The 23,131-nt window shown below is 33.6% G+C and overlaps 4 protein-coding genes across 4 annotated transcripts; 3 read left to right on the top strand and 1 right to left on the bottom strand.

Moving 5' to 3' along the window:
* Nucleotides 1-294: 294 nt before the first annotated feature.
* LOC121118072 (uncharacterized) lies at nucleotides 295-3,251 on the top strand. The gene is made up of 4 exons (XM_071888926.1): nucleotides 295-958; nucleotides 1,030-2,388; nucleotides 2,447-2,587; nucleotides 2,669-3,251. The coding sequence occupies exons 1-4, from the start codon at nucleotides 396-398 to the stop codon at nucleotides 2,988-2,990; spliced, it is 2,385 nt and encodes a 794-aa protein (XP_071745027.1). The 5' UTR covers nucleotides 295-395; the 3' UTR covers nucleotides 2,991-3,251.
* A 1,558-nt stretch (nucleotides 3,252-4,809) lies between these two features.
* On the top strand, nucleotides 4,810-8,065 carry LOC121118073 (long-chain-fatty-acid--CoA ligase 4). Its single transcript, XM_040712618.2, has 2 exons — nucleotides 4,810-7,176; nucleotides 7,244-8,065. Exons 1-2 carry the CDS (start codon nucleotides 5,583-5,585, stop codon nucleotides 7,837-7,839), a joined length of 2,190 nt encoding a protein of 729 aa, XP_040568552.1. The 5' UTR covers nucleotides 4,810-5,582; the 3' UTR covers nucleotides 7,840-8,065.
* A 698-nt stretch (nucleotides 8,066-8,763) lies between these two features.
* LOC121118074 (uncharacterized) lies at nucleotides 8,764-11,804 on the bottom strand. The gene is made up of 3 exons (XM_040712619.2): nucleotides 11,702-11,804; nucleotides 11,064-11,415; nucleotides 8,764-10,905 (listed from the first exon to the last, which is right to left on the bottom strand). Exon 3 carries the CDS (start codon nucleotides 10,834-10,836, stop codon nucleotides 8,887-8,889), a length of 1,950 nt encoding a protein of 649 aa, XP_040568553.1. The 5' UTR covers nucleotides 10,837-10,905; nucleotides 11,064-11,415; nucleotides 11,702-11,804; the 3' UTR covers nucleotides 8,764-8,886.
* A 4,523-nt stretch (nucleotides 11,805-16,327) lies between these two features.
* LOC121118081 (transient receptor potential cation channel protein painless) lies at nucleotides 16,328-22,779 on the top strand. The gene is made up of 7 exons (XM_040712625.2): nucleotides 16,328-16,605; nucleotides 16,687-17,131; nucleotides 19,610-19,999; nucleotides 20,056-20,512; nucleotides 20,582-21,079; nucleotides 21,136-21,665; nucleotides 21,734-22,779. Exons 4-7 carry the CDS (start codon nucleotides 20,086-20,088, stop codon nucleotides 22,412-22,414), a joined length of 2,136 nt encoding a protein of 711 aa, XP_040568559.1. The 5' UTR covers nucleotides 16,328-16,605; nucleotides 16,687-17,131; nucleotides 19,610-19,999; nucleotides 20,056-20,085; the 3' UTR covers nucleotides 22,415-22,779.
* Nucleotides 22,780-23,131: the final 352 nt, after the last annotated feature.

The raw sequence follows: 23,131 nt of genomic DNA on the forward strand, positions 1-23,131 counted from the left end.
GCTCTAATGGTTGTAATAAATAACTAATGAATGAGAGAACCATTGTCCATTGGCACATTTCCTAAAATATGAAATAAAATATGTAAAAGGAGAGCCAGCTAGCTGGCTGTAGAAATTAAAGGTATATTAATTAATATGAATCCAAAGAAGAAGAAGAGAAGAGAAAAGTGTGAAGACAGCTACTGTGATGTAATGGACGAATGAAAGAAGAGGCAAAAGGAAGAGAAGAGTGGAATGGACGAATGAGAAGGGAGTAATGAGTGAAATAGAGGGCTAGGAGAGAGGAAGTGGAATTCTTGTGAAAGAATCAGCATCAGCACGAGAGTGAATTGGCGGCTTGCTATTCCATTTATTTTATGGGGTGCTTTGGGACTGAACTAAGACTATCCATTTGAATGGCGACGAAGAAGAGGTCTGCAACTCGAGAATTGAATCACGACAATTGGAACGATGACGAGGAAAAGGAAGAACCCGGACTGTTTGAGCAAGCCGGGAGTGACGTGCTCCAAGCTCGAGTCATCAAAAAGGCTAAAAGACGAGGAGTTACCGCGTCCTCGGCGGAACCGGGCTCTGGCGGGACTTTTGCTGGTTTTAGTGGCTTTAAAGGCACATCCGTCGCTTCAACCGAGAGCAAACCCAGCTTTGACTTCTTGAAGGGAGGAGTCGGGATTCCTACTTCTTCTGAATCCTCGTCCACGACGTCCTTCACCAATGGAAAGGCCACCAAGGGAACACTTTTCGGGGATTTGAAGAAGGAGTCCTCTAGCACCTCCTCCTCCGCCGCTGCATCTCCCATTCCGCTGAGTGAATTGTTCAAAGCTAAGCCTGGCTCTTGGAAGTGCACTGTGTGCGATGTATCCAACGAGAGTTCTGCTGATAAGTGCGTTGCTTGTACAACAGCCAAACCAGGGCCTCCTCCTCCCAAAGCAGCTTCGGCCGCCACCAAGTGGACGTGCGAGTAAGTCTCTTCTTGCCCTATTTATTCATTATCATTCTTTTCTAATGCCATATTCCCTTTTATTATTTTAGTGCCTGCATGGTTCCCAATGCTGCAAACGTCAACGAGTGTGTTTGTTGTCAGACCAAAAAACCCGGCTCCACTGCTTCTACCCCTAAATCCGCAACAACATTCGGAGCCACATCTTCAGGCTCTGGTTTCTCATTCGGCAATTCTTCTAAATCAGGGGAAACTTCATCATTTAAATTTGGAGTATCATCTTCAACTACCAAGTCTGAAAAAAAGGGCTCTGGATTTAAGTTTGATTCTACAGCGTCATCAACGCCATCGAGTGGTTTTAAATTTGGGTCCTCCTCCACTCCAACTAATGCTGCATCAACAGGATTTTCATTTGGTTCTGCTGGTAGTAAAGTAGAGTCATCTTCTCCTTCGACAGGATTTAAATTTGAAACTTCTTCAAAACCTGAATCGTCAAATACAGAATCTCCCTCTTCTGGTTTTAAATTTGGCTCATCTCCAAGCACAACGAAAACATCAAGTGGTTTTTCGTTCGGTTCAACTGCGAAAACAACTACTGCTTCTACAACTGGAGCTCCTTCGGGATTTAAGTTTACTTCTACAACGAGTTCGACGGATGAATCCTCAGCATCTCCAACGGTAACGTCTGGATTTTCTTTTAAAAGCTCACCTAAAGAGTCACCTGCTTCTACTTCAAGTTCTAAAGGGTTTAAGTTTGAGACTTCAAGCAATAGCTCTACCCCTTCCAAATCAGAAGTAAAGTTTGGCTCATTTTCGTCTGATGCAGAGAAAAAAGATGTTTCTAAAGAAGAAAATAATGGGTCAAAGTTAAATTCGAAGGGAAAGTTTACTGCAAATCTGAGAGCTCTGAATAGGCAGGTCGCTAAATGGGTCATGTCCAAGGTTGAGGAAAACCCTAATGTCCTTTTAAGTCCTATATTTGATGATTACGCCAAACATCTTAAGGATATAACTGATAAATATGGTACAACCACATCAGCTGCTTCATCACCTGCCCAACCTAAGAAGGATGTTAATCAACCTCTGCTTGGTGCTGTTTTTGGTAGTAAGGATAAAAGTGTGGACAAAGTAAGCTTTTCCACCGGGTCAAGTGGTAATAGTGGTTTTGGCAATTTTATAAAGCCGTCATCTACAGAAGTATTAACTACGAAAACAGAAGATAAAGCAGCAACTCCTGATATCAGTAAACCGATAAAAGATGGAGAGAAAAAAGATGAGCCAGCGGATAAGTCTGAATCGTTCTCGTCAACGACTTCATCAAGCTTATTTAGTTTCGGAAATGCAGCTGCGACTAAGTCTACATTCAGTTTTGGTAATACTGCCAGTAATTCATCTTCAGGATTTTCTTTTGGGAAAGCATCGACGCCTGTCTTCAGTGGCGCAAGTTCAAGGTATGCAATTTATTTTGAAACACGATTATAACCTTTTAACACTTATACTTATTTATAGCTCATTTTTCACCGGAGCAGCTGCTACAACTCCTGCAAATAACAAAACCGAAGAGAGTAATAATGATAATGCGAACGAAGATGAACCTCCCAAAGTGGAAGTAAAAACCGTGGAGGAAAACGATGCTAAATTTTCCATGAGGTAGCTCTCATTTTAACAAATCATGAGTTTGATTGACTCAACTTGTTATTTAACCTCTTTTTTTTTTTTTTTTTTTTGAAGGTGTAAGCTGTACTATAAAAAAGAAAAGGATTTTGTGGATCGAGGTTTGGGTACATTACACTTAAAAGTGCTGGAGGATAAGAAAGTTCAACTTCTTGTTCGTGCAGAGACTAACCTAGGGAATATTCTATTGAACATATTAATAAATGAGAAAATTACCTTTAATCAACGTGGAAACAATTTGCAATTTGTTACAATTCCAAACCCGACCATCAAAGGTATGCCTGAAGGCCCTGTTACTATGTTAGTTAAAGTTAAAACTGAAGCAATGGCAAAGGAACTTCACGCCAAGATTCAAGAAATTTTGAAAGAAATTTCCTAGTTTCAATTTCACTTAACTTCTTTGATTCATAAAATATAAAGGACTACATTACGATAAATAAGAATACAATATAAACGCTAATTCTTCAATTTCTACTACACCACCTTTTATTAAGACAAAGTACAACCATCGACTTTCTATTTAGTTTAATTTATTTGACAAACTTTAATAAACACAAAATTGGTATATTTTACGATGTCCTACTTTTAACACACTAATTAATTATGTGGCCTGAAATACATTTTGTCTATTTTTTGGTGATTATTGAAATTACTCTCAATTTATCAATTAAGATAAACTCTTAGTTGTATTTACTATTATTTTTTCAATTGATTAATAAGTATTGCGATATTATTAGCGCTAACCATTATTAAGTTCTAAATTCGTAAAGGAGAAGAAGTTCTCGATTTTTTTTTTGGGTTATTACTTAGTTACATTCATATATAATCAAGTTCTTCTAGACTGACTGACATTGTGGAAGTTGTTTATACATAGATATTGTAAACAGATTTACAATATTTACATCGGACGAAGCGTAGGTTATTAATGAACTATTGAATCACTTATAGCGCTCGGTAGTATGATTCTACATGCGACATATTATTTAGGAAAATGCATTTTCTAGAAACTATTTCTACTTTCTTATCAATAATTGTAGTGGCACAGTTATGGTTTTTAAACTGGATGACCATTGAAGGGTGTTACTACTTAAATGTTTGAGAGAAAGAGGGTTCATATCCACTTGATAATATATCATATGTACATACTGCCGAATATCTCACTCATATTTCCGTCAACTATGGGCTTTGTATTCTAATTTCTGGAATGAGTTGATGTACCTAAGAATGTGAACTATACATAGTTAAGAACCTTCATTTGATTTATGAAATTCAATTTGACCTCGACAATGGCCCTTTTAAATAAAATCATTAATTCTTTAAATGTAACGATAAATTTTTCTTACATTTAAGTGTGCAATTTGTGGCTGTTCCAAAGGATTAGTCTGAATTATTTGTTGATATAAGTTGATTGGAATTTGTCAAAGAATTCAAATGTAATCAAGATTCAATTTTGGAATAAAATCATTTAAACTTGCTTTTATTTTGACTAGCCGCATATTAAGTATGAAACACAATTGATGGAAATGGTATTCCTTTTAAGGCTTATTGATATCAATTTGTTTTAAGAAAACAATTATACTTCTCGGCAATTAAATTTACAGGGTTGCTTTAGAGAGAAATCTGATTCAATAAACGTGATCTATCATTTGGTGATGCATGAAAATGATTTACATTATTTTGCTTTGAAAATCCCTTTATGGTGACTTATTTATTTGGGATTGTAATTTTGAAGCATTAAAGTTTCTTTTTATCTCCATGGGAGGAAACTAAGAGCCTACTTATTTATATTTGTAATACCTCCCATACTGGCATTCTCTTTTCCGCACTAAATTTATATTAGAAACCTTTTGCATAAACTAGTTTTATCTTTGGAATACCTTATAGATAACTATGTTCTTAGATTTAAAAACTAAAGTTGTTTAATTTACTGACGAAAACTAGATTTAATTTCGTATTAAATTCAATTGTAGGACTTTTGACTCTTTAAGAATATAATAATCTATTATATGTAGAATAAATCACCAAATCAGCAGGATTTTTAAGCTAAATCATTGGGTTCAAATAAAATATATTTCCTTATAGGAAGGAAGTAGTAATTATTGAGATTGCAATTTTTCACTGTGTCATCCCTGCATGAATATTTTGTTTCTTCCTTTAGTTTATGATAATGTAGTTATTTTCCTCATTTGTATCATTCTATGTTTTGTAATTTTTCAAAATTTTGTTTACGTTTTGTATCAGGTTTTAAAATACAAGTTGTATTCTATTTAAAAAAAAAAAAAGTTCCAAGGCAAATAATGTTAATAAACTTTAAGGGGAAAAAACGAAAAAAGTTTAAACATCTGTTCATTGTAGGACTATTATTACATATTATTCTAAATAGAAGTACCCTCAAGCTGGAGAGTCATCATAAACATTGAGATGGTTCGTCTACTTATAAAAAACTAAAACAAATGTACTTTCTTGGCTTCAAAGTACTTTTTATTATATTGGGTTGAATTTATGTCTGTTCGAGTTGAGTTGGGATGTTGATTCATGACTAAATAAACTACTTATATAAAACTAGTGAAATACGGAATTTTCCCGATCTATGACCGGGCAAATTCCTCAAAGGGATGGTTTATTGTGAAGGGGTGTGCAGCTGCATTAACTTTATGTTATTAATTTAAACTCCTCCTATTTTCTCTTTTTGATTATTTTCTCTCTGATGAGCTGATGTGAAGTAGGGCGTATGTAGGTGTGCTTGTGGGCAGATGGAGTAGCTGGAGAGGAGAAGATTATTTGGCGTGCGAGGAATCCCTTGAATAATGAATTGGATTGGGAAGCTAGAAAGAGAAAAAAACAGTGAGTGTTAAAAGAAAGAAACTCTAAGCTAAGAAGTGTAGCTGAAGCCGAGTCTGAACTCTGTAGGATTCCGGGTGTTTTGAGTAAGAAGTAAGGAGGAGATTTTAGTGATAAGAAATAGATCAAGATGAGGAGGAGGAAGAGTAAGGATGATGAGGATTTGGAGAGCATTCCTCCGGATGCTGGACTCGTTGGAAATCTGGGACTGGGTGTGATCAAGACATTGATTTATGTGTACGATTTCCTAACATATCCCATTTACGCTGCAATTCAGCGGCCCTGGGAAGTGCGTGAAGCGTCCAACGCTCTTCGCTCGCGTCCGATTTCCAAAAGTGATAGCGAAATAACGTATGCTCCTGTGTACCGATCTACTGAGCGGCTGGATGCTTTTCGAGCAGCGGGGGTGGACAATATGTTGGACTGTTGGAAATTGGCCGTGTCTTTGCACGGGGACAAGGACTGCCTCGGGACACGGCATGTCCTGGAGGAAAAAGACGAGGTGCAACCCGATGGAAAAGTCTTTAAGAAATGGGCCATGGGAGAATACCAATGGAAGAGCTTTAACGAAATTGAGGAGCTGAGTACGGATTTTGGAAAAGGATTGAGGGAATTGGGGCTGGAGACAAAGGAAAATATTTGCATTTTTGCTGAGTCGAAGGCGGAGTGGATGATTAGTGCCCTTGGATGCTTTAAGCAAACTTTTCCTCTTGTGACTCTCTATGCCAATCTTGGAGAGGATGCTATTGCCCATGGTGTCAATCAAACTCAAGTCTCTCATCTCATTACCACTCATGACTTACTACCCAAATTAAAGAATGTGTTGGAGCGGACACCGTCTATTAAATACATTATTTTTTTCGAAGATCAATTGAATGCTACGGATCGTAGTGGATACAAATCAGGCGTTCGTATTTTGAGCTTTCAGGAAGTGATTGAATTAGGATCAAAAAGTGAGACAAAAGCAACTCCACCTACCAAAGATGATCCAGCGATCATTATGTATACAAGCGGTTCCACTGGTGTCCCAAAGGGTGTTATTCTACCCCATGAATCCCTTATCGGTACTATTGCCGCTTTCCACTTAGTTGTCAAAGATAAAATACCGGAAGAAACATACTTGGGTTATTTACCTCTTGCGCATATATATGAACTACTTGCTGAAATGACCATGCTTATTCACGGCATTAAAGTAGGTTATTCCTCTCCAAATACAATGATTGATAAGAGCACCAAAGTCATGAAGGGAAGTAAAGGTGATTGTTCTGTTTTAAGACCAACACTCATGTGTGCTGTCCCATTAGTCATCGATCGCATTTACAAGGGTATCCATGAAAACCTAAGTAAAAAAAGTAAATTTATGAGGTCATTACTTCATTTTTGCTATCACTACAAGTCACATTATAGACGCCTGGGCATGCGAACTCCTATTATGAATGCGCTGATATTTCGGCCTATGAGGGCTATTGTTGGTGGAAAAGTGAGAGTAATCGTTTCTGGGGGTGCTCCTCTTTCTCATAATATTCACGACTATGTTAGTTGTGCATTGGACATACCAATTCATCAGGGATATGGCCTAACTGAATCTTGTGCCGGTGGTTCCGTCATGCATAGGGAAGAATTAAGTACTGGTAGAGTAGGTCCTCCAGGACAGGGAGTCTTAATCAGATTAATCAACTGGGAGGATGGAGGTTATAGAGTCACAGATAAACCTCGACCTAGAGGTAATAAGCACCTTTAAATTTAATGTTAAAAATTCAAAATTATTATAATGTACATTTATTATTTTAGGTGAAATTGTGATTGGCGGGCCTAATATTGCTCATGGTTACTACAAGCTACCTCAAAAAACTGCTGAAGATTTCTACAAAGACGAAAATAATGTAAGGTGGTTTAAAACAGGAGATGTAGGTGAATTTGCAGAGGACGGAACTCTCAAAATTATTGATAGGAAGAAAGATCTCGTTAAACTTCAGTATGGAGAATATGTGTCCCTCGGTAAAGTAGAAACTGTTATCAAAACATGCCCTCTCGTTGAAAATGTCTGCGCTTATGGGGATCCTACAAAATCATACTGTGTTGCACTTGTTGTACCAGATAGAAACAAGCTGACGGAACTTGGTGAAAGTATAGGGATCTACAACGCAAGCCTTGAGGATCTATGTATGAATGAAAAAGTAATCGCAACTATGCAAAAAGAAACTGCATCATACGGTAGAAAAAATGGCCTAGAAAAATTTGAAGTTCCTGGGGCAATCACTTTATGCACAGAAATGTGGACACCTGAATCTGGACTTGTAACTGCAGCTTTCAAACTCAGAAGAAAGCCTATTCAAGATTTTTACCAGAAAGAGTTGAAAAAAATGTATGAAACTCGAAGAACGTGAGATTCCAAATTTAGAAACCATATGACAATTATGCAGATAGTCATTATAGATTATTATATTTAGCACTTATTTAATTGTCTACTACATCCTTTGTTCAATATCGCTATTCATTTTGTATTTCTGTTTTTGTTTAGTTTAGCTTTGATTTTTGAAATTAAAATAAGCTCATATAAGAAAGTATTTCAAACATTTTGCAATATATTTGAAATATACTTATTCATAAAGATTATACTAATCCACATTTATCAAGGGAGTAGGACATTGGCTTAATATCGACGAATTTGAAACGTCGTTTCTGGAAAGGTGTATTCTTCAATTTTTTTCTCCTTTTTGAACTCAGCTTTATCAATCCTCGAGGATGGAGATCCTCTAGTTCGTAGCCAACTTTTCCTATATAAATAAATTATACAGGTTTAATCATTTTAAATCAATATAACATATGGACGTAATTGAAACTAATAAAAATCATATTGTCAAGTTTCTGCACTTAAATTTTTTTTTTAAATGAAAATCATCGCAACAATAAGTAAAGTTGAACACATCTTTGACTTATTGTCACATTTTAGATTATTTATTTTCCAAATGATCACTGGCTCAACATTTATCGAAATTGACACTTCATGCATACAAATGTTGTACCCATTATAATTATTCTTGGCCTGATTTTGTTCTGTTAAACGATTAAATAAATTATTTTGTGACCGACAAATTTCATAATAATTTTTAACCACTGATTTTAATAGCAAAAATAAATCATATATTAAAAATACTTAAAAACGGCGTATTTACATTTCCATGACACTCCTTTCTTCTCCCTCAAGAACACCTAAAACCGTCAATGCTTCAGTGTTCATTATCCATCCCCGAACTTTAAGAGAGTTGGCCGTTTTTTGAGTGTACTATAAGAATAAATCAACAAATATATTCAAGAAATGATTTTTATGTATTTAATAGTAATAACCAAAATTTAGAACACAATAACTGAATATTATTGACCTATGACAAAAGTTCCGCATAAATAATAATAAAGGAAACAAACAAAGAGTTTTATTGCATCTTATTTTCTACATCTTCAAAAGCATCATTGTTTGTAAAGCTATTCGAATTTCCTGGGGAATGATTATATCTCCTGTTAATATGTGAAGTAGGAATATACTGTCTTTCGTCCTCCATGTCCTCATCGGTATTTTCATACCCTTCTTCATATAATCCTTCACCACCTGTTGGTACCTCCTCATCACCAGCAATTTCGTCATAATTTTCTTGAGATGTATCATCATAACTATTGTTGCTAAATTGTTGTTCCGAATTATCTTCTCCATAATGCTCCGTTGGTTCTTCCTTCACCTCAACAGTAGGTTGTTGTTGATTATTATATTCATTTTGTGACCGACGTTGAGTGGCTTCTTTGATTGAGAGTGGGCTGCCAATTGGATTATCCCCTTTTAATTTTGTAATAGTTAGTTTGTTTGGGTTAGGAATTGGTACACCCATATTTGTAGAAGCGCCAGGAGGATCATTGTCAGAGCTCGTTATGGATATTTGGCCTCCAAGTTTCATCCCAATTTTTTGTAAGTCCATATTTCTACCACCTACTTGCCTATTTCTAGCATTGGGATGCTGCGGATTTTTTCTAAAATTACTTGGATTATTCAAACGTTGTGGACCCCTCGGTATGCCAACAGAGTGAAGTGGTGGTCTTACTTGTTGGATTTGATGAAGAGGCGAGTTTATCGTGTTTTGCATATTATCTCCTCGAGGACTATTTTGACGCACTAAAACATTATCTTCAGAGATTTTAGAGGGATCTTTAGTTAAATGAGCTTGAGTTGTATGGCTTCCTTGTGGTCTAGGAGCCGGAGAAACCTGGACAACAGGCCTAATAATTGAAGTTTCTCCTACTAGCATTTTAGAACTACTTTGTGAAACAACAGATTGGGGAGACACTGATTCTGAATAATCTGTTTCCTCTTCAAGAGACTCATCATTAACAGATGGAACAGGTTGAGTTTTCTTGCTTGGCCTTCCCCGCTTTTTCACCATAGATGGATTCATCGATACTAGCTCAGTGTTCATATTTGCAGTAGGTTCATCAGCTACACCAACTTTGTGAAGGCGTTTTCGATGAGCAAGCATACTCTTGTGATTTTTAAAAGTTTTATCGCAAATGTTGCATATCACATTTTCATTTTGGTAGTCAACATTATTGGAATCAGACGTTGAGTTAAACGGAACAGAGGATTGAGTAGAACTCGCATTACACGAATTAGCCATATGATCTTTAAGAGCTTGAACGTTTTGACACTTACAGCGACAATTCGGACATATGACACATATAAGTTGAGTCCCAGTCGCATTGGGTCGATGAACCAACTTGGATTCTTCAGGGTAAAATTCATCCCTCGAAGAATTAAAGTCCTCATAGTATTCATTTTGTCCTCCATCCATAGAACTTTGATGGTCATTGTGGATCTCATCTTCAATGCCACGGAATGAACTATTCCCTTCTTGCTTAGTTCTTGGGCGCTTATTCACCATGGGTGCTACCATTCCTCTCTGACGGTTGCTTTGAATTTCTGGGGGGAATTTAGGCATTTTTGATGGAGGAGGCCTCTCATTGGAATCGTAATCTTGCGTTAGACCTTTCACTTTGAGAAGTTTGGCCAGTGCCATGAAAGAATCCATTTCATCTTTATTCACACTCACTTCCCCAGTGTACATGAACTCCAGTAAGGAAACAACATCTTCCAAGCGAGCGTGCTGAGGCAGCATCAACTCCAGGTTCGGCTTTTGATTCCTTTTGAATATCTTGCGAAAATAAGGACTCGAGGCTGAGAGAATCACTTTGTGCGCACTCACAGCCCGGTCTTCATCCACGATCAAAGTCACATCCACGAGATCTTCCGCTCCTCGTAATTCCTCCAAACTTGAAATCAGATTCCCGTGGAACTCTCCCCACCGGAGTTTGTAGGACTCTTGTGTGCCCGAAACAGACATGGCCACGCTAAACTCAGTCCAACCCACTCTTCTACACTGAAAATTCACTCACCTTTCGGAAAAAAACTCCTGGAAATACAACAGTAGGCCAGGATTAGTATAAATATTCCATTAGAAACAGTTGCAGCAAACATAATTTTGAATGTATCAATATTAAATAATAAATATTGGCAATAATATAACTATTTATATTTTAAATAAATAGTATTAATAATAATATGTTATACCTTGAACTTTACCAAAGACCTCAAACTCCAACTGCAGTAGCAAAGAAGAAGAAGCCGCCGCCATTAAGACAATAGTAACGTATATGAAGATACGAATTCGTCTCGAAAAAAATGAGTCAGATCAAGCCAAGTCAGTATAACTTAACTAAGAAAATAAGAACTGAGAGCGCCGAGTGAGCGACACTTCTAAGGAGAGCTGCTTCTGTTTTACTTTTCTTACTGCTAGCGCGCAGCTTGTTGGCTCATCAAAATAGTAGTAGGAAAGAAAAAAGAGAGGGAAAGGAAGAGAAAAGAAGAAGGAAAAAAAAATACCAATATATGTCCGTTGATTTAAATATTGCCTCTAGTTGGACTACAATAACTCACATTGAATGTAAATGCAATTAAATCACCAACCCATATAATAACTGGATACTTAGGAGGCAAAGGTAATGCCTGTCAGCTGATATTCTATGTTATATCTAGCTATATAATAAAAATACCATCAGAAGTAGTATTTATCTAGTAGTCAACAGCTGAAAGACGAGTCGCTTTTTTTCTCCTTTTTATTCAATTGGTTGTGCATCCAGTTATTATATTATATAGGTCGGTGTAAAGGACTCCAGGGAAAGAGTGGTCAAGGGGAAAATAAACAATACCAATCTATAACACAGGGAAGACGATGTTCCTAACGTAGTCGCCCTTATTCTTCTCTTTTCGCCAGACTCACTTCCCCTCCGGCACACACACTGGCTGTTTGTCTAGCTGAAGGAACATGTAGCAGCTTCTAATTTTAATCCAATCAGAATAGGAAAATTACTAAATCCTATCTTCCTTGCCTAGTGTCCTTTAGGTCGGTGGATTAAGTCATGAAACACAACGTTATTCACGGACACAACTATCTTTTTTATTCACTCTCAACCTGGACTGTCAAAAAGGGAAAGGAAAAATTTGAAAAAACATATGGTACTGAGTCTTCTGTATATTCGTTGGAGCCAACTGCTAATTATTATTTTGAGAATAGTTATTAATTATGTATAGGTACATTGAATTCATTATAATCTTATGAAAATAAGTATGTAATGACTCGAATACTTCACGAAGGCCCTTGATTGATATAAATAGTGGATATGAACTAAATCTACTGTATTAATGTCATGTTTTAATAAAATCGTAGCTATACATTTGTAATATAAAAATCCTAATCCTATGTAAAGCGTTAAAAGAAAGTGGCGCATCGAGGCAGCTAGCCTGTAAAAATTCGGTGTACCCGCGTTGCCATTTTTCTTATAAACTTATAAGATATCGCTTTTGAATCAGCATTCTTACGTCACAATTCCATACATATAGAATGTATAGAATTGTGGCGTAAGAGTAACATGACGGATGATGCATGTTATTAATCCCATTCATATATAATTTAAATTATCATCCATTCAATTCTACTAACTTCATTCTTTAAAAATTAGGAGTATTTAGTTTATAATAATTTCATTACTAATAACTCATAAGGAAGTACTTCAGGTAAGAGGGAACAAATTGACTAAGTACAATTTTACGAAATTCTGTCAATTGATTTTAAAAACTAAATATGAATTTTATAGAGCTATTATTAGGGGCATATTTATTTTAGTTATTTGTAACTAATTTTTGATATATTTTAGAAATAGATATAGTTTGTCCTCCTTTTCTCTTTATAAATTTTTCACTGATTTGTGAAAAATATTTTGAGGGCAAAATGTTTTGCCCCAATACATCGCTGATGGGCAAAAAAAATAAAGAAAGATGTAATGCAATTCCAATGATAAACGTTCTCTTACGTCCGCATAGTAAGAATCGTCAATCCAGCGAAGTAGACTCAGGACTCCCAATTCTTTGAAATAAAAGAACATTTTTTTTCTTTGTGAAAGTCTTTCATTTTTTAATAAATATTTAGGATGATATCATACAAAATACAATATCTATTTATATGTAATATCAGAATATAATATGCTTTACAGTCCAAACTATAGAGAATAAAGAGGCTCATTATTTTAATGGTTTAATCCTATGTGATACCTTTTTAAAGTCCATAATAAGTAATCAGCTGCTTTAAATCGACAAGAGTAAAATAATTATGAAAATAGCTGAAAGGAAAATACACCGCATCTTTTGTCAATTTCAAAAAACAACCCGTAAGAGTTATCTTGCTAACATAAATGTAATATAGACAATATAGTATTCATTGAATAAATATATACATAGTATTTTGTTGTTATTTGTCGTTGTTTTTGCGTCTTTTCTGCTTATTGATATTTGGAATTTTTTTGGCCGAATTAGAATTACCTCTTGTTAAGCTGTGAGCAATTCTCAACCATTATTGAATAATAATTCCACAGTTGGGAAGAATTGGCCAACTACCAACTGATTATAGTCCTTTCTTTCTGTTTCTTTTTGGAAGAGAGGTTGCAATTCTATTATATTAATAGAAACATCATATTAAGAAAAAAAAAATTAAGCCATACAGGGATATGTTTTTTATAGATAACAAGGTTTAAGTCATTTCATCTGTTGGTCCCATTTTGACATCCAATAGTACATTATTCCTTAAGAGTAATCAAAAAGGGGTTTCATTTTTATAAAACTTGATTGTTTAGGGCCCCAAAATGTCCGCCAACAACAATTTTGACGTCAAGTGAAAATGCTTTAAATTTAGTCAACTTTAAATCAAAATTCTTCAATATGTTTGCTAATTTTTGTGTATGAAGCGAATAGTATTGTAATTCAAGGATAATTGAAAGTACTATTTTATACCATATCATCTTGCTGAAGCTCAAAAAAATCTAATCCAAATAAATTCAATTATCTAGAAGTTATCAACCAACTTCATGTCCTAGGGTTAATTGGAAACTCGTTTTCTTCCTGCAATTAAAAAAAAGAAAATGTGTATCAAAAAATTATTCAATTGGAATTTTCCTCCGAAAAGTTTGATTGAATTGCGAATTAACCCAATTTGAACTCAAGTGTAAAAATGTATATTGCACATAATTATGTGTTTGATATTAAAAGTTAAAAAAATTAATACCACATATTCCATGACATTGAAATGATAATTGTTTATTTAACTTTTTACTTAAAAAAAAATTAAATTATTATTAAAAATGGCTAAGTTATGAGGTGTAAAAGTTTCTATTTAAAGCATTTACGATATAAATTTTTTCAAAACTATTTTGCACTTCAGTCAAATTAAGTGCACGCATAAAAAAGATGCCGTTCCATATTCATTTGATTTAAGTTTTACATGCCTTCATATAATCCCAGGATTACTTAACATCTGGATAAATTAACACAACCTCTATTATAACCATTAATGTTTTGATTCACTGAATTATTTTATTTTATCGTTTAGGTGAAACATGAATTACTTAATGTAAAGTAATCTATAGATAAAAAAGGGTAACCAAGAGACTCTCTTTTCCAATATAATCGAAATATGATAAACTATGAAGGAACTGACAATTTACCAACTATGTCATGGATACTCTCTCTAAAAATGTATTTCTTCAATGAAATTTAATAAGAGATCCATGCTTCTTCTTGTTAATTAATCTATAGTTAAGCTAACTAGCTATATAGAAATTATTCGAATTTATTATATTTATACTGAATATGTATAATATTAATGTTATACATATTCAGTATTACAAGATAAAATTTGATAGTTTCAGATTGTACTCGAGTTGCTAATTGTTCTTCTCCATTTGTCTCATTTAATTATATTAATTATCAACTTTGGATATCATTTCATTTTGATCCGAAATGATCAAACGGGATATTGTTTACTCTACATAAATTGTTATTAATTTTACAAATTAATTAATAATAATCATCAACAGAGAATAGTCGTCTTCATGGTACTGCTAAATACTTTTAAATAATAACTTTGAGATAATAATATGATTTTTAAATGTTTTAAAACTTTCTTAATAAATAAATTCAGAATATAATATAAAAATATAAATCAATACCTAATGAGTAATGAGTTTTAAACTGCCAGCCACCTCTTAACAAAAATTGCGGACACGTCGTTTAAATTTCCGAGTTACTAAACAAACTAATCCCAAAAGGATAACAAACTCATATTCATATCAGTGTCCATTTGAGGGAGGGATCACTGCAGATTATTGCTCAGGCTTCGCGCTCTTAATGATTTTGAACATGGGCTAATTTTAATGATTAAAATTTTATTCTTTACAAAAATCATCAAGTGTATCTTAAGTATTCATAAAAATTCCTGTTTGATTTGGCTAAAGTATGGACCTGACTAAACCACTAATTCTAGAATCACCACTGATATGGAACATTAAAATAGGTCAATATTATGAATAAAATGACATAATCCATCTTTCTTTAGACCGGCCACTGCATACTATGAACCATGCACCGACTCAAATTCAACCTTATATTCTCAGAGCTCCCAAGTCTCACGGAATTCCAATCAATTTTACGCCACACATTGCATTTATCACAATTTTTCAAATTGAAGCCATCAATAACCGTCATAAAAACCTTAAAAAAAGCTACAAGTACATTTTCAGGTTTAATACGAAGTAAATAATTATTTTTGTTTGCATCAATGGTTCCAGTTTCAAAACTTGAGACACTGATTGAATAACATCTTTATTGTAATCAATTACCTCTAAGTATATTGAGTGTAATAAAGTCGGGCTTTCAACGTAATGACTAAGATTAAACATCACACGCCTAACGGATTTCTAAAATGGAGAGCCCAGCATATTATTTTTTCCCTTCATTTAAAATACAAAAATAATGTACTTTATATTATTTAAAAAACAATTCATTCCTGTTATTATCTTTTGCAAAAAGAAAATAAATATATTATCACTCAAGAATTATTATCATTCTAAACATCCGTTCAATAAATTTCAAATAATATATATTATTTATACCAAAAAATATCATTTGTAAATATAATATTTTGTACGAGAGTTCAGTTAGAAATGATAGACGATATCACATACTAAATAGTATTCTATGAAGATCAATACATTGCCCCTTTAAAAAATCTCTTTAGATATAAAATTGATGCATGATATGTGATCCACTGACACTCTAAGTTGTTACAGCAATCAAGCAGCAATGCAAGAAAAGGAATGGCATGAAATGAGTAAGAATTGTAAATATAATACAATCATAAGAATGTAGTAACAAGGAAGAAACGAGCCCGCCAATGTAAGCCCCGTGCCCCCCTTTTCATTTCTTTCTATTATATTGTGATGTTACAGTCATTGAATATTTTGTAACCTGCTGCCGTAGTACATTCTACACGGATCAAAACAAGGAATGAAGAAGACCTGGGTATTATAATATTTAATACTATAAATAAATATATCGAGCTGCTTAGTGCATGAATTCCATGGTGTAAAGAATAATAAGAATGGAGAGATTGCCTCTTATGGGAAAAATGAACAGCAATTGTAGTCTTACGAAGCCCAAGGAGTTTGCTCCAGCTCAGGATGAAATCCCTCTCTATTGCACACAACTAAGTTGCAAGGATCCTCAAGTAAGAATATGACTATTTACTCACTGCTCCATGTCCCATTTCGTTAAAATACTTCACACGAATTTCTTTATTTATCCACAGGTGGGCCTCTGGAAATGCTTAACTAATGGAGATTTAACCACTTTCAGCTCCATTTTGGCTGAAGTTGCAGAAGTATGCGGAAACAATAACAATAACGGCTACAGCACTCCGTCTATATTGCCTAGTTCCCATTGGATTAATTCGAAAATATATGAAAATGATCGAAATATTCTTCAACTTGCATTGGAGTTAGAACCTCCTGAAAAAGGCATTCCCTTTGTTAAGAAACTCCTTGATGCTGGAGCAAATGCGGATTTTTTCAATGTAGAAACAGATTTAGCTCTTATTCATGTAGCTGTTCAGAGTAATAATTTAAAAAAAAGTTGAGGCCCTATTAGAACTAGAGTGGAATAAAGGAGATATATCTGTCACTACTCAGCCAGAAGGTCAAAATGCTCTTCATTTGGCTGTGAACAATCCGGGAATTTTGAGAAGATTATTAAAGGTAGGACTTTAAAAAATATTTATAAATATATGAGGAGGTCTCTTTAAAAACTTAAAATATTTGTAGAATTTGTTTAATTTGATTTATCACATATCTTAAGAGAAAACAATCATAAGAGAAGTAAGTATTATGTAAATAAATATTTTGTGATTCCTTGAGGAAAAATAATTATTTAAAATTTGTCTTATCTTTTTAAGACTGTAAATATGCAAGTTATTTTTTCTACAAGATTGTTATTCATGGAAAAAATGGCTCATAGTTAAGTATCAAGTGTCAAAAAAGAGAAAAGAAAAAAAACAACTCTTAAGAATCTTAGGTTTTCTTTAAAAAATATGACTTCTGTCAAGCGAATCTTCTCATAATAACATTAATATTGTCAGTTGATGACATCATCTGCAATTTAGCCGATATTGTAATACAAATTGAGTAATTTCTCATACATTCATTATCAAGAATCAATAACTGTAGTAGTTAAGTAGGTTTGTTGGGCTTAATCATGTGGGCTCATTTCAATTGCTGCCTGTCTAATAGATGTATAATTTTTAAGTTTTTATTATAAATTATTCAGTACATATACAAAGAAGTGATGATGCATATACTTATTTCTTTTCTGACTCAATTTGATTCTTCGGAGGAGTCTTTCACTATATTAAGTACAATTTTAAATTTATATATTCCCAATTTTTGTAAACATTTATACAAAAAAAAAAAAAAATCATAGGATCAACTTCGTAACTTCTTCGTTCTTTATTATTTTAAGGAAAAGTCCTTCTTTATTTTTTATAATTTGATACTTTGGCTAACTTAAATATTAAAGGTTGGCCCAAATAAGTATAAAATAGCGATGGTATTTGTGATGATTGAGCAGAAAAACAGTCTTGAAAAACAATCAAGAAAATGATAGATGTTCAATTTATTTTTAACATAATTATTTAAGGAGACATAATGCAGTCAATTATAGGAATTGCATTCTAATTTCTAGGGTGATTTAATCAATCTAAGAACCTTAACATTAAATTAGAGCCTTCATTTGATTTAAAAGACTTAATTTGAGTATAATATGACCTTTCAAATAAAATATATCAATTTCTAATTATTTTATTGTGACAATTTTTGGTTACTTTAACTCATTAACCCCTATCGTGATCATATGAACATTGAACACAGCAATTCTTTATACACCTAAATTTCAGATTAAATTCACCCTCTAAATACTCTAAGTACTATCATACTTTATATTCTTCAAAGAGTATCTATGATTAATTCAAACACTTTATAGAGGATCTCTTATTCTAGACTTTAAGTTGAACCATTGACAAATTTTGAACAAATTAACTAGAATACAGTTAGAATATTCTTCTATCATGGTACCTTAATATGTTTTTTTTTGTTCCGATATATAATAGAAAATGTTTTAAATAGTAGCTTGGTGAAAAAGTAATTTCGTATTTTCTCCGACCTTTTTTTTAACTAAGTATATCTTGTTCATTATTGGTCACATTGAATCATACAATAAGATGTTGTAAAGGTGTGAGTGTATAATTTAAACGCTTTTTCTACAATATTGTACTTGGGTGGCCCAGCCGTGAATTATCGTGCATCGAGTATGGAGGTCTCAAAGGAAGAAATTCGCCATATTTTACATTTTTACTACCTGAAAGGGAAAAAATACGTCGAAAGCGAGCAATAAAATTTGCGTTGAAAATGGGGCCGATACTCTTTTGGTTTGTGTTGCACACCAATGGTTCGAGCGATGTCATTCTGAGATGTAGTGGAGGTGAATAATGCACCACACACTGGCTGACCTGTTGTCGAAAATGTCGATAAAATCACTTAGGAGCGGAACATCGATCATAAAACTATTTTGAATCATTTGCAGAAGGCTGGATACAAAAAGAATTGGTGAAAAGGAGATACATTTTGTTTCATCAAGACAGCGTCAGGATGTAAGCATTTTTGATGACGCGGCCGAAGCTCCGGAGCTTGGATGGAAAGTTCTTATGCATCCACCCTACAGTCCGGACCTGGCACCAAGTGACTACCTTTTCTGTCTATGGACAATGCGCTTGGGGGTTAAAATTTAGCCTCAATAGATGCCTGTGAAAATTGGTGAAAAAAATTATTTACATCCATACTTTCTAAATTAAAAAGTTTCTTTCGAAATATTTCTCGTCGTTAATGGATTTAGTAGTCCAAATTGCGACAACTCCAAAGGATTAATCAGAATAATTTGTTTATAGAAATTGACGATAATTCATTGAAGAATATAAATGCAATCCAGACTCATTTTTGAAAGAGATCTTTTTAATTTGCATTTTTGATGAGGGGCCACAGATATGTAATATACAATAGATAATTAAAACTAAAGAAATACAAAATATCTTCATATTAAATAATCCTTCTTAATTAATAATTACATTTATGCAGCTTTCTTATAAAAAATTAAATATATATATTTAATACTTAATTTTAAAACAGGAGCCCAAGGCCAGAATCAATGCAAAAGATAACTGTGGGAGTCGAACTCCACTGCAATTAGCCTTATTGGCTAAAAACCGCGAGTCTACAATTCTTCTGATAGAAAATGGAGCCAACTTAGAAGAAAAAGTAGTTGGAGACGGCCGAAATCTCCGTAATTTGGTGCAGTCTACTTTTCCTGATTTGAGCATAGATAAAATCAATATTAAGAAGCAACCCATTCACTACACACTTGATTTTCTCTCTGATGTATTGGATAAAAGAGATCTTACTCTATTTAAATCGGCAATTAGATTTTTAGATAAATCTGAAATTAGTGCTGGAACTGTGCGTGGTGGCGTGACCCTTCTTCAAAGAGCAGCTATTGAAGGTTTAAATGAATTTGTTTGTGTAAGTACGCTCATTAATGAATTATTAAAAACATTCATCAATTTTTACATTCATAGGTACTTATTAATAATGGAGCAGATGCAAACATGTATTCCAAAGAAAACCTTTATACTCCTACTATACTTGCAGCAAGTCGGGGTCATTATCAAGTTCTTGAAAGCCTATTATACAAAGGAAAGGCAATTATTGCAACGTGGACACCGGATTCTCAAGAAACATTGCTTCATGTTATTTTGCGTAAAAGCCTACGAACAGGCCATGCATCGGATCAAAGTATCTATGAAAAATGTCTCAATGTTCTGTTAGAAAGTGAAGATTTTTGTACGCAACTTAAGCCTGTCATAAATAAAAAAGATGACTTAGGAAATACATGCCTTCATTTTGCTGCAAAATCATGGCCTCAAAAAGTGACTCTCAAGTTATTAGAGCTTGGAGCTAATATTGGTATTAGAAATCATTTTGGAGAAGTTCCGTTAAGTAGAATACAAACAAAAACTCTGGAAGAATTTTTGGGTGAGTAGCCAAACATCTATGATTAGTAAACATCTAATATTATTTCTCTCTATGTTTGTTGTTTTATAGACAATTATTGTACGCAGACAAAAAAGGATCCAGACGATTATTCGGATTCATTCGAAGTTACTTTTCGTTATGACTTTTTGGCACCTCCTGTAACAGAAGAACAACTTCAAAATTGGGATAGAGAAAAACAAACTCAATTGGAGCTTGAAGCATTGCCTGAAACAGACTCTCTTTGGTATATAGCTAGATCCAAAACACATAGACATCTAATTAAACATCCAGTGCTAACGTCATTTATGTGGCTGAAATGGCAAAAAATCCGCCGACTTTTTAATCGAAATCTCAGATTCTACTTGTTGTTTGTTGTTCTTCTTACTTGGTATATTTTTGCTCGTTTTGGTGGAAAGAGTCTTAATATTCGAGGTGATGGGGAAGATTTTTGTTCAGAGCTACGATTTGACGAAAGCTACTTTGGTTTCTTTTATATTTTATTTGCTTTACATGTACTGGTACAAATTGGATTTGTAATCACCGATTGGTACAAAGACTATTATAACGGTGAGAATGAATGTGTTTTACTAATTATGGATTTATTCTTTTTTTTTAAATTTTAGATGGGTTTACGTCATGCATTCTTGGAAGTTGGCTTGAGATTTTCATGTTTCTTGTCTTTGCAATTGTTCTTTATGGCTCACTTGGACTTCTTAAATGGGTTTTAGTTCTTTTATTGGGTGTCATGGTTCTCCGGGAGGGATTTCAGATGCTATCCTCCTTCAAACGATATCTTCTGAGCGTTGAAAACTGGATGGAAATGTTTCTTATTGGAATTTTATCAGTGATACTGTTTGGAAACTCTGTTGTTCCATGCAAATGGAATCGACATTTAGCAGCTATTGCTTTGCTCATATCTTGGGCTGAACTGATTACTATGGTTGGAAGGCATCCCAAATTGGCTAGATACAATATTTACGTTACCATGTTTTACAAAGTTCTTGAAAGTTTTTTCTATTTCCTCATTTGGTTTTCATTTTTTATTATTGCATTTGCATTTGGATTTTATATAATGTTGCATAGAGATAATGGGGATAATGTGAATAAAGGAGACTACGAATTTTTCGATTCTCCCTGGCTCACACTAGCTAAGGTAATAACAGAGCAAAAAACAATCATTGCAACTCAAACTTATTTATAATCAAATATTTTCTTTTATAGACGTTTACTATGTTTGTTGGTGAAATTGAGTTCTCAGACATCCCTGTGGATCGTAGCACTGATGAATCAGAATATATTGCTCTTCCCGTCATTGCATATTTGTTTCTACTGGCCTTTGTTTTCTTTATTGTGGTGGTTCTAATGAATTTACTCAATGGGCTCGCCATTACCGACACTGGGATCATTCAAGCTAGAGCAGAAATAGTGTCAAACGTTACTAGAGTTGAATCGGTTTCATATGCAGAATCAGTTTTGCTTGGAGATCCTTTTGATTTTCTTTCGTCTTCTTCGGCTAATGGAGATGGGCCTTTTTCATGGCTGAACAGACACTTACCTTCTTGTGCACTCCTCAATGCTCTGTATACTAAAAGTCCTACCGTCCGATCTGCGTTCCAAAAAATAACTGGTGCCACAGGCATTCTATTATTTTTTACTTTATTAACAGATAAATCTGCAAGATTTCCTCATGTCGCCAAGGGGCTACTAGGTGGTAGAGTAAACGCTGAAGTGCGAGATATATTAGCAAAATCCAAAGATATTACTCGAAAAAAGCTTAAGAAAAAAGAGGACCGAGAAGATATTACCATAGAAAAGCTTTACAGTTTGCAGAATTTCATCATTAATTCTTTAAATCGACAAGAAGAACAAATTTTAGCAATCTCTAAGAAAATTAACCTCTAATATTTATATATAATTATCATCGTTTTTATCGCAGTTGTTTTTGAAATCGCTTAATACACTTATACATATATATATATTATATACGTTAATTAAATTAATCCAGAGTTTGAATGTATAAGATCTGACGCTTATAATCACTATTTTATTTTCTAAGTCAAGTAAATTAACCAATATAATAATAATATAATTAACTAAAGTTGTCACCATAAAACTGTTTCAGTATTTCATAAATATTTACATCTTTAGCTTTTTTATTGATGGAAAAGTAATGTAAGTACTTATTTTATTGATTATATTTACTGCAAAAAATAATTTATAAAATTATTCGAAATATATATATATATACATATATAAAATTAAACTTATACTATACATTCACTTTTTTTTTTTCATTTCACCGACTGTATTTTTAGCCTTAAGGAATTTGATAAGCATAGACTTTTAAGATTAATTTTGTTCCAGATATATTAGAGACTAGAAAAGTTAGATACTATGAAAAAATATATGGTTCTTACAAAGAAAATAGCTAATTTATTATTTACTCTTGATCTGATTGTTATACTAGGGGACACTGAAATTAATTGATTTGCTCTCACATATTTGCATAAATTGGCTTGAATACATATTTTATAATAATGAAATATATACGGTATATAATTATTTGTTTCATTCTAAACATTAGGTTAAATTAAAAAATATATCGTACATATTTTATGT

Source organism: Lepeophtheirus salmonis, chromosome 5, assembly GCF_016086655.4.
Source record: "Lepeophtheirus salmonis chromosome 5, UVic_Lsal_1.4, whole genome shotgun sequence".
Lineage (NCBI taxonomy): Eukaryota > Metazoa > Arthropoda > Copepoda > Siphonostomatoida > Caligidae > Lepeophtheirus > Lepeophtheirus salmonis.

Excerpts from the sequence above, each read along its gene's own strand:
- LOC121118073 (XM_040712618.2), top strand. The coding sequence starts at position 5,583 with ATGAGGAGGAGGAAGAGTAAGGATGATGAGGATTTGGAGAGCATTCCT. Across the intron at positions 7,177-7,243 it reads AGATAAACCTCGACCTAGAG|GTGAAATTGTGATTGGCGGG; the intron begins GTAATAAGCACC and ends TTATTATTTTAG.
- LOC121118081 (XM_040712625.2), top strand. The coding sequence starts at position 20,086 with ATGTATTCCAAAGAAAACCTTTATACTCCTACTATACTTGCAGCAAGT. Across the intron at positions 20,513-20,581 it reads AACTCTGGAAGAATTTTTGG|ACAATTATTGTACGCAGACA; the intron begins GTGAGTAGCCAA and ends GTTGTTTTATAG. Across the intron at positions 21,666-21,733 it reads CCTGGCTCACACTAGCTAAG|ACGTTTACTATGTTTGTTGG; the intron begins GTAATAACAGAG and ends TTTCTTTTATAG.
- LOC121118072 (XM_071888926.1), top strand. The coding sequence starts at position 396 with ATGGCGACGAAGAAGAGGTCTGCAACTCGAGAATTGAATCACGACAAT. Across the intron at positions 959-1,029 it reads GCCACCAAGTGGACGTGCGA|TGCCTGCATGGTTCCCAATG; the intron begins GTAAGTCTCTTC and ends TTATTATTTTAG. Across the intron at positions 2,588-2,668 it reads GATGCTAAATTTTCCATGAG|GTGTAAGCTGTACTATAAAA; the intron begins GTAGCTCTCATT and ends TTTTTTTTGAAG.
- LOC121118074 (XM_040712619.2), bottom strand. The coding sequence starts at position 10,836 with ATGTCTGTTTCGGGCACACAAGAGTCCTACAAACTCCGGTGGGGAGAG.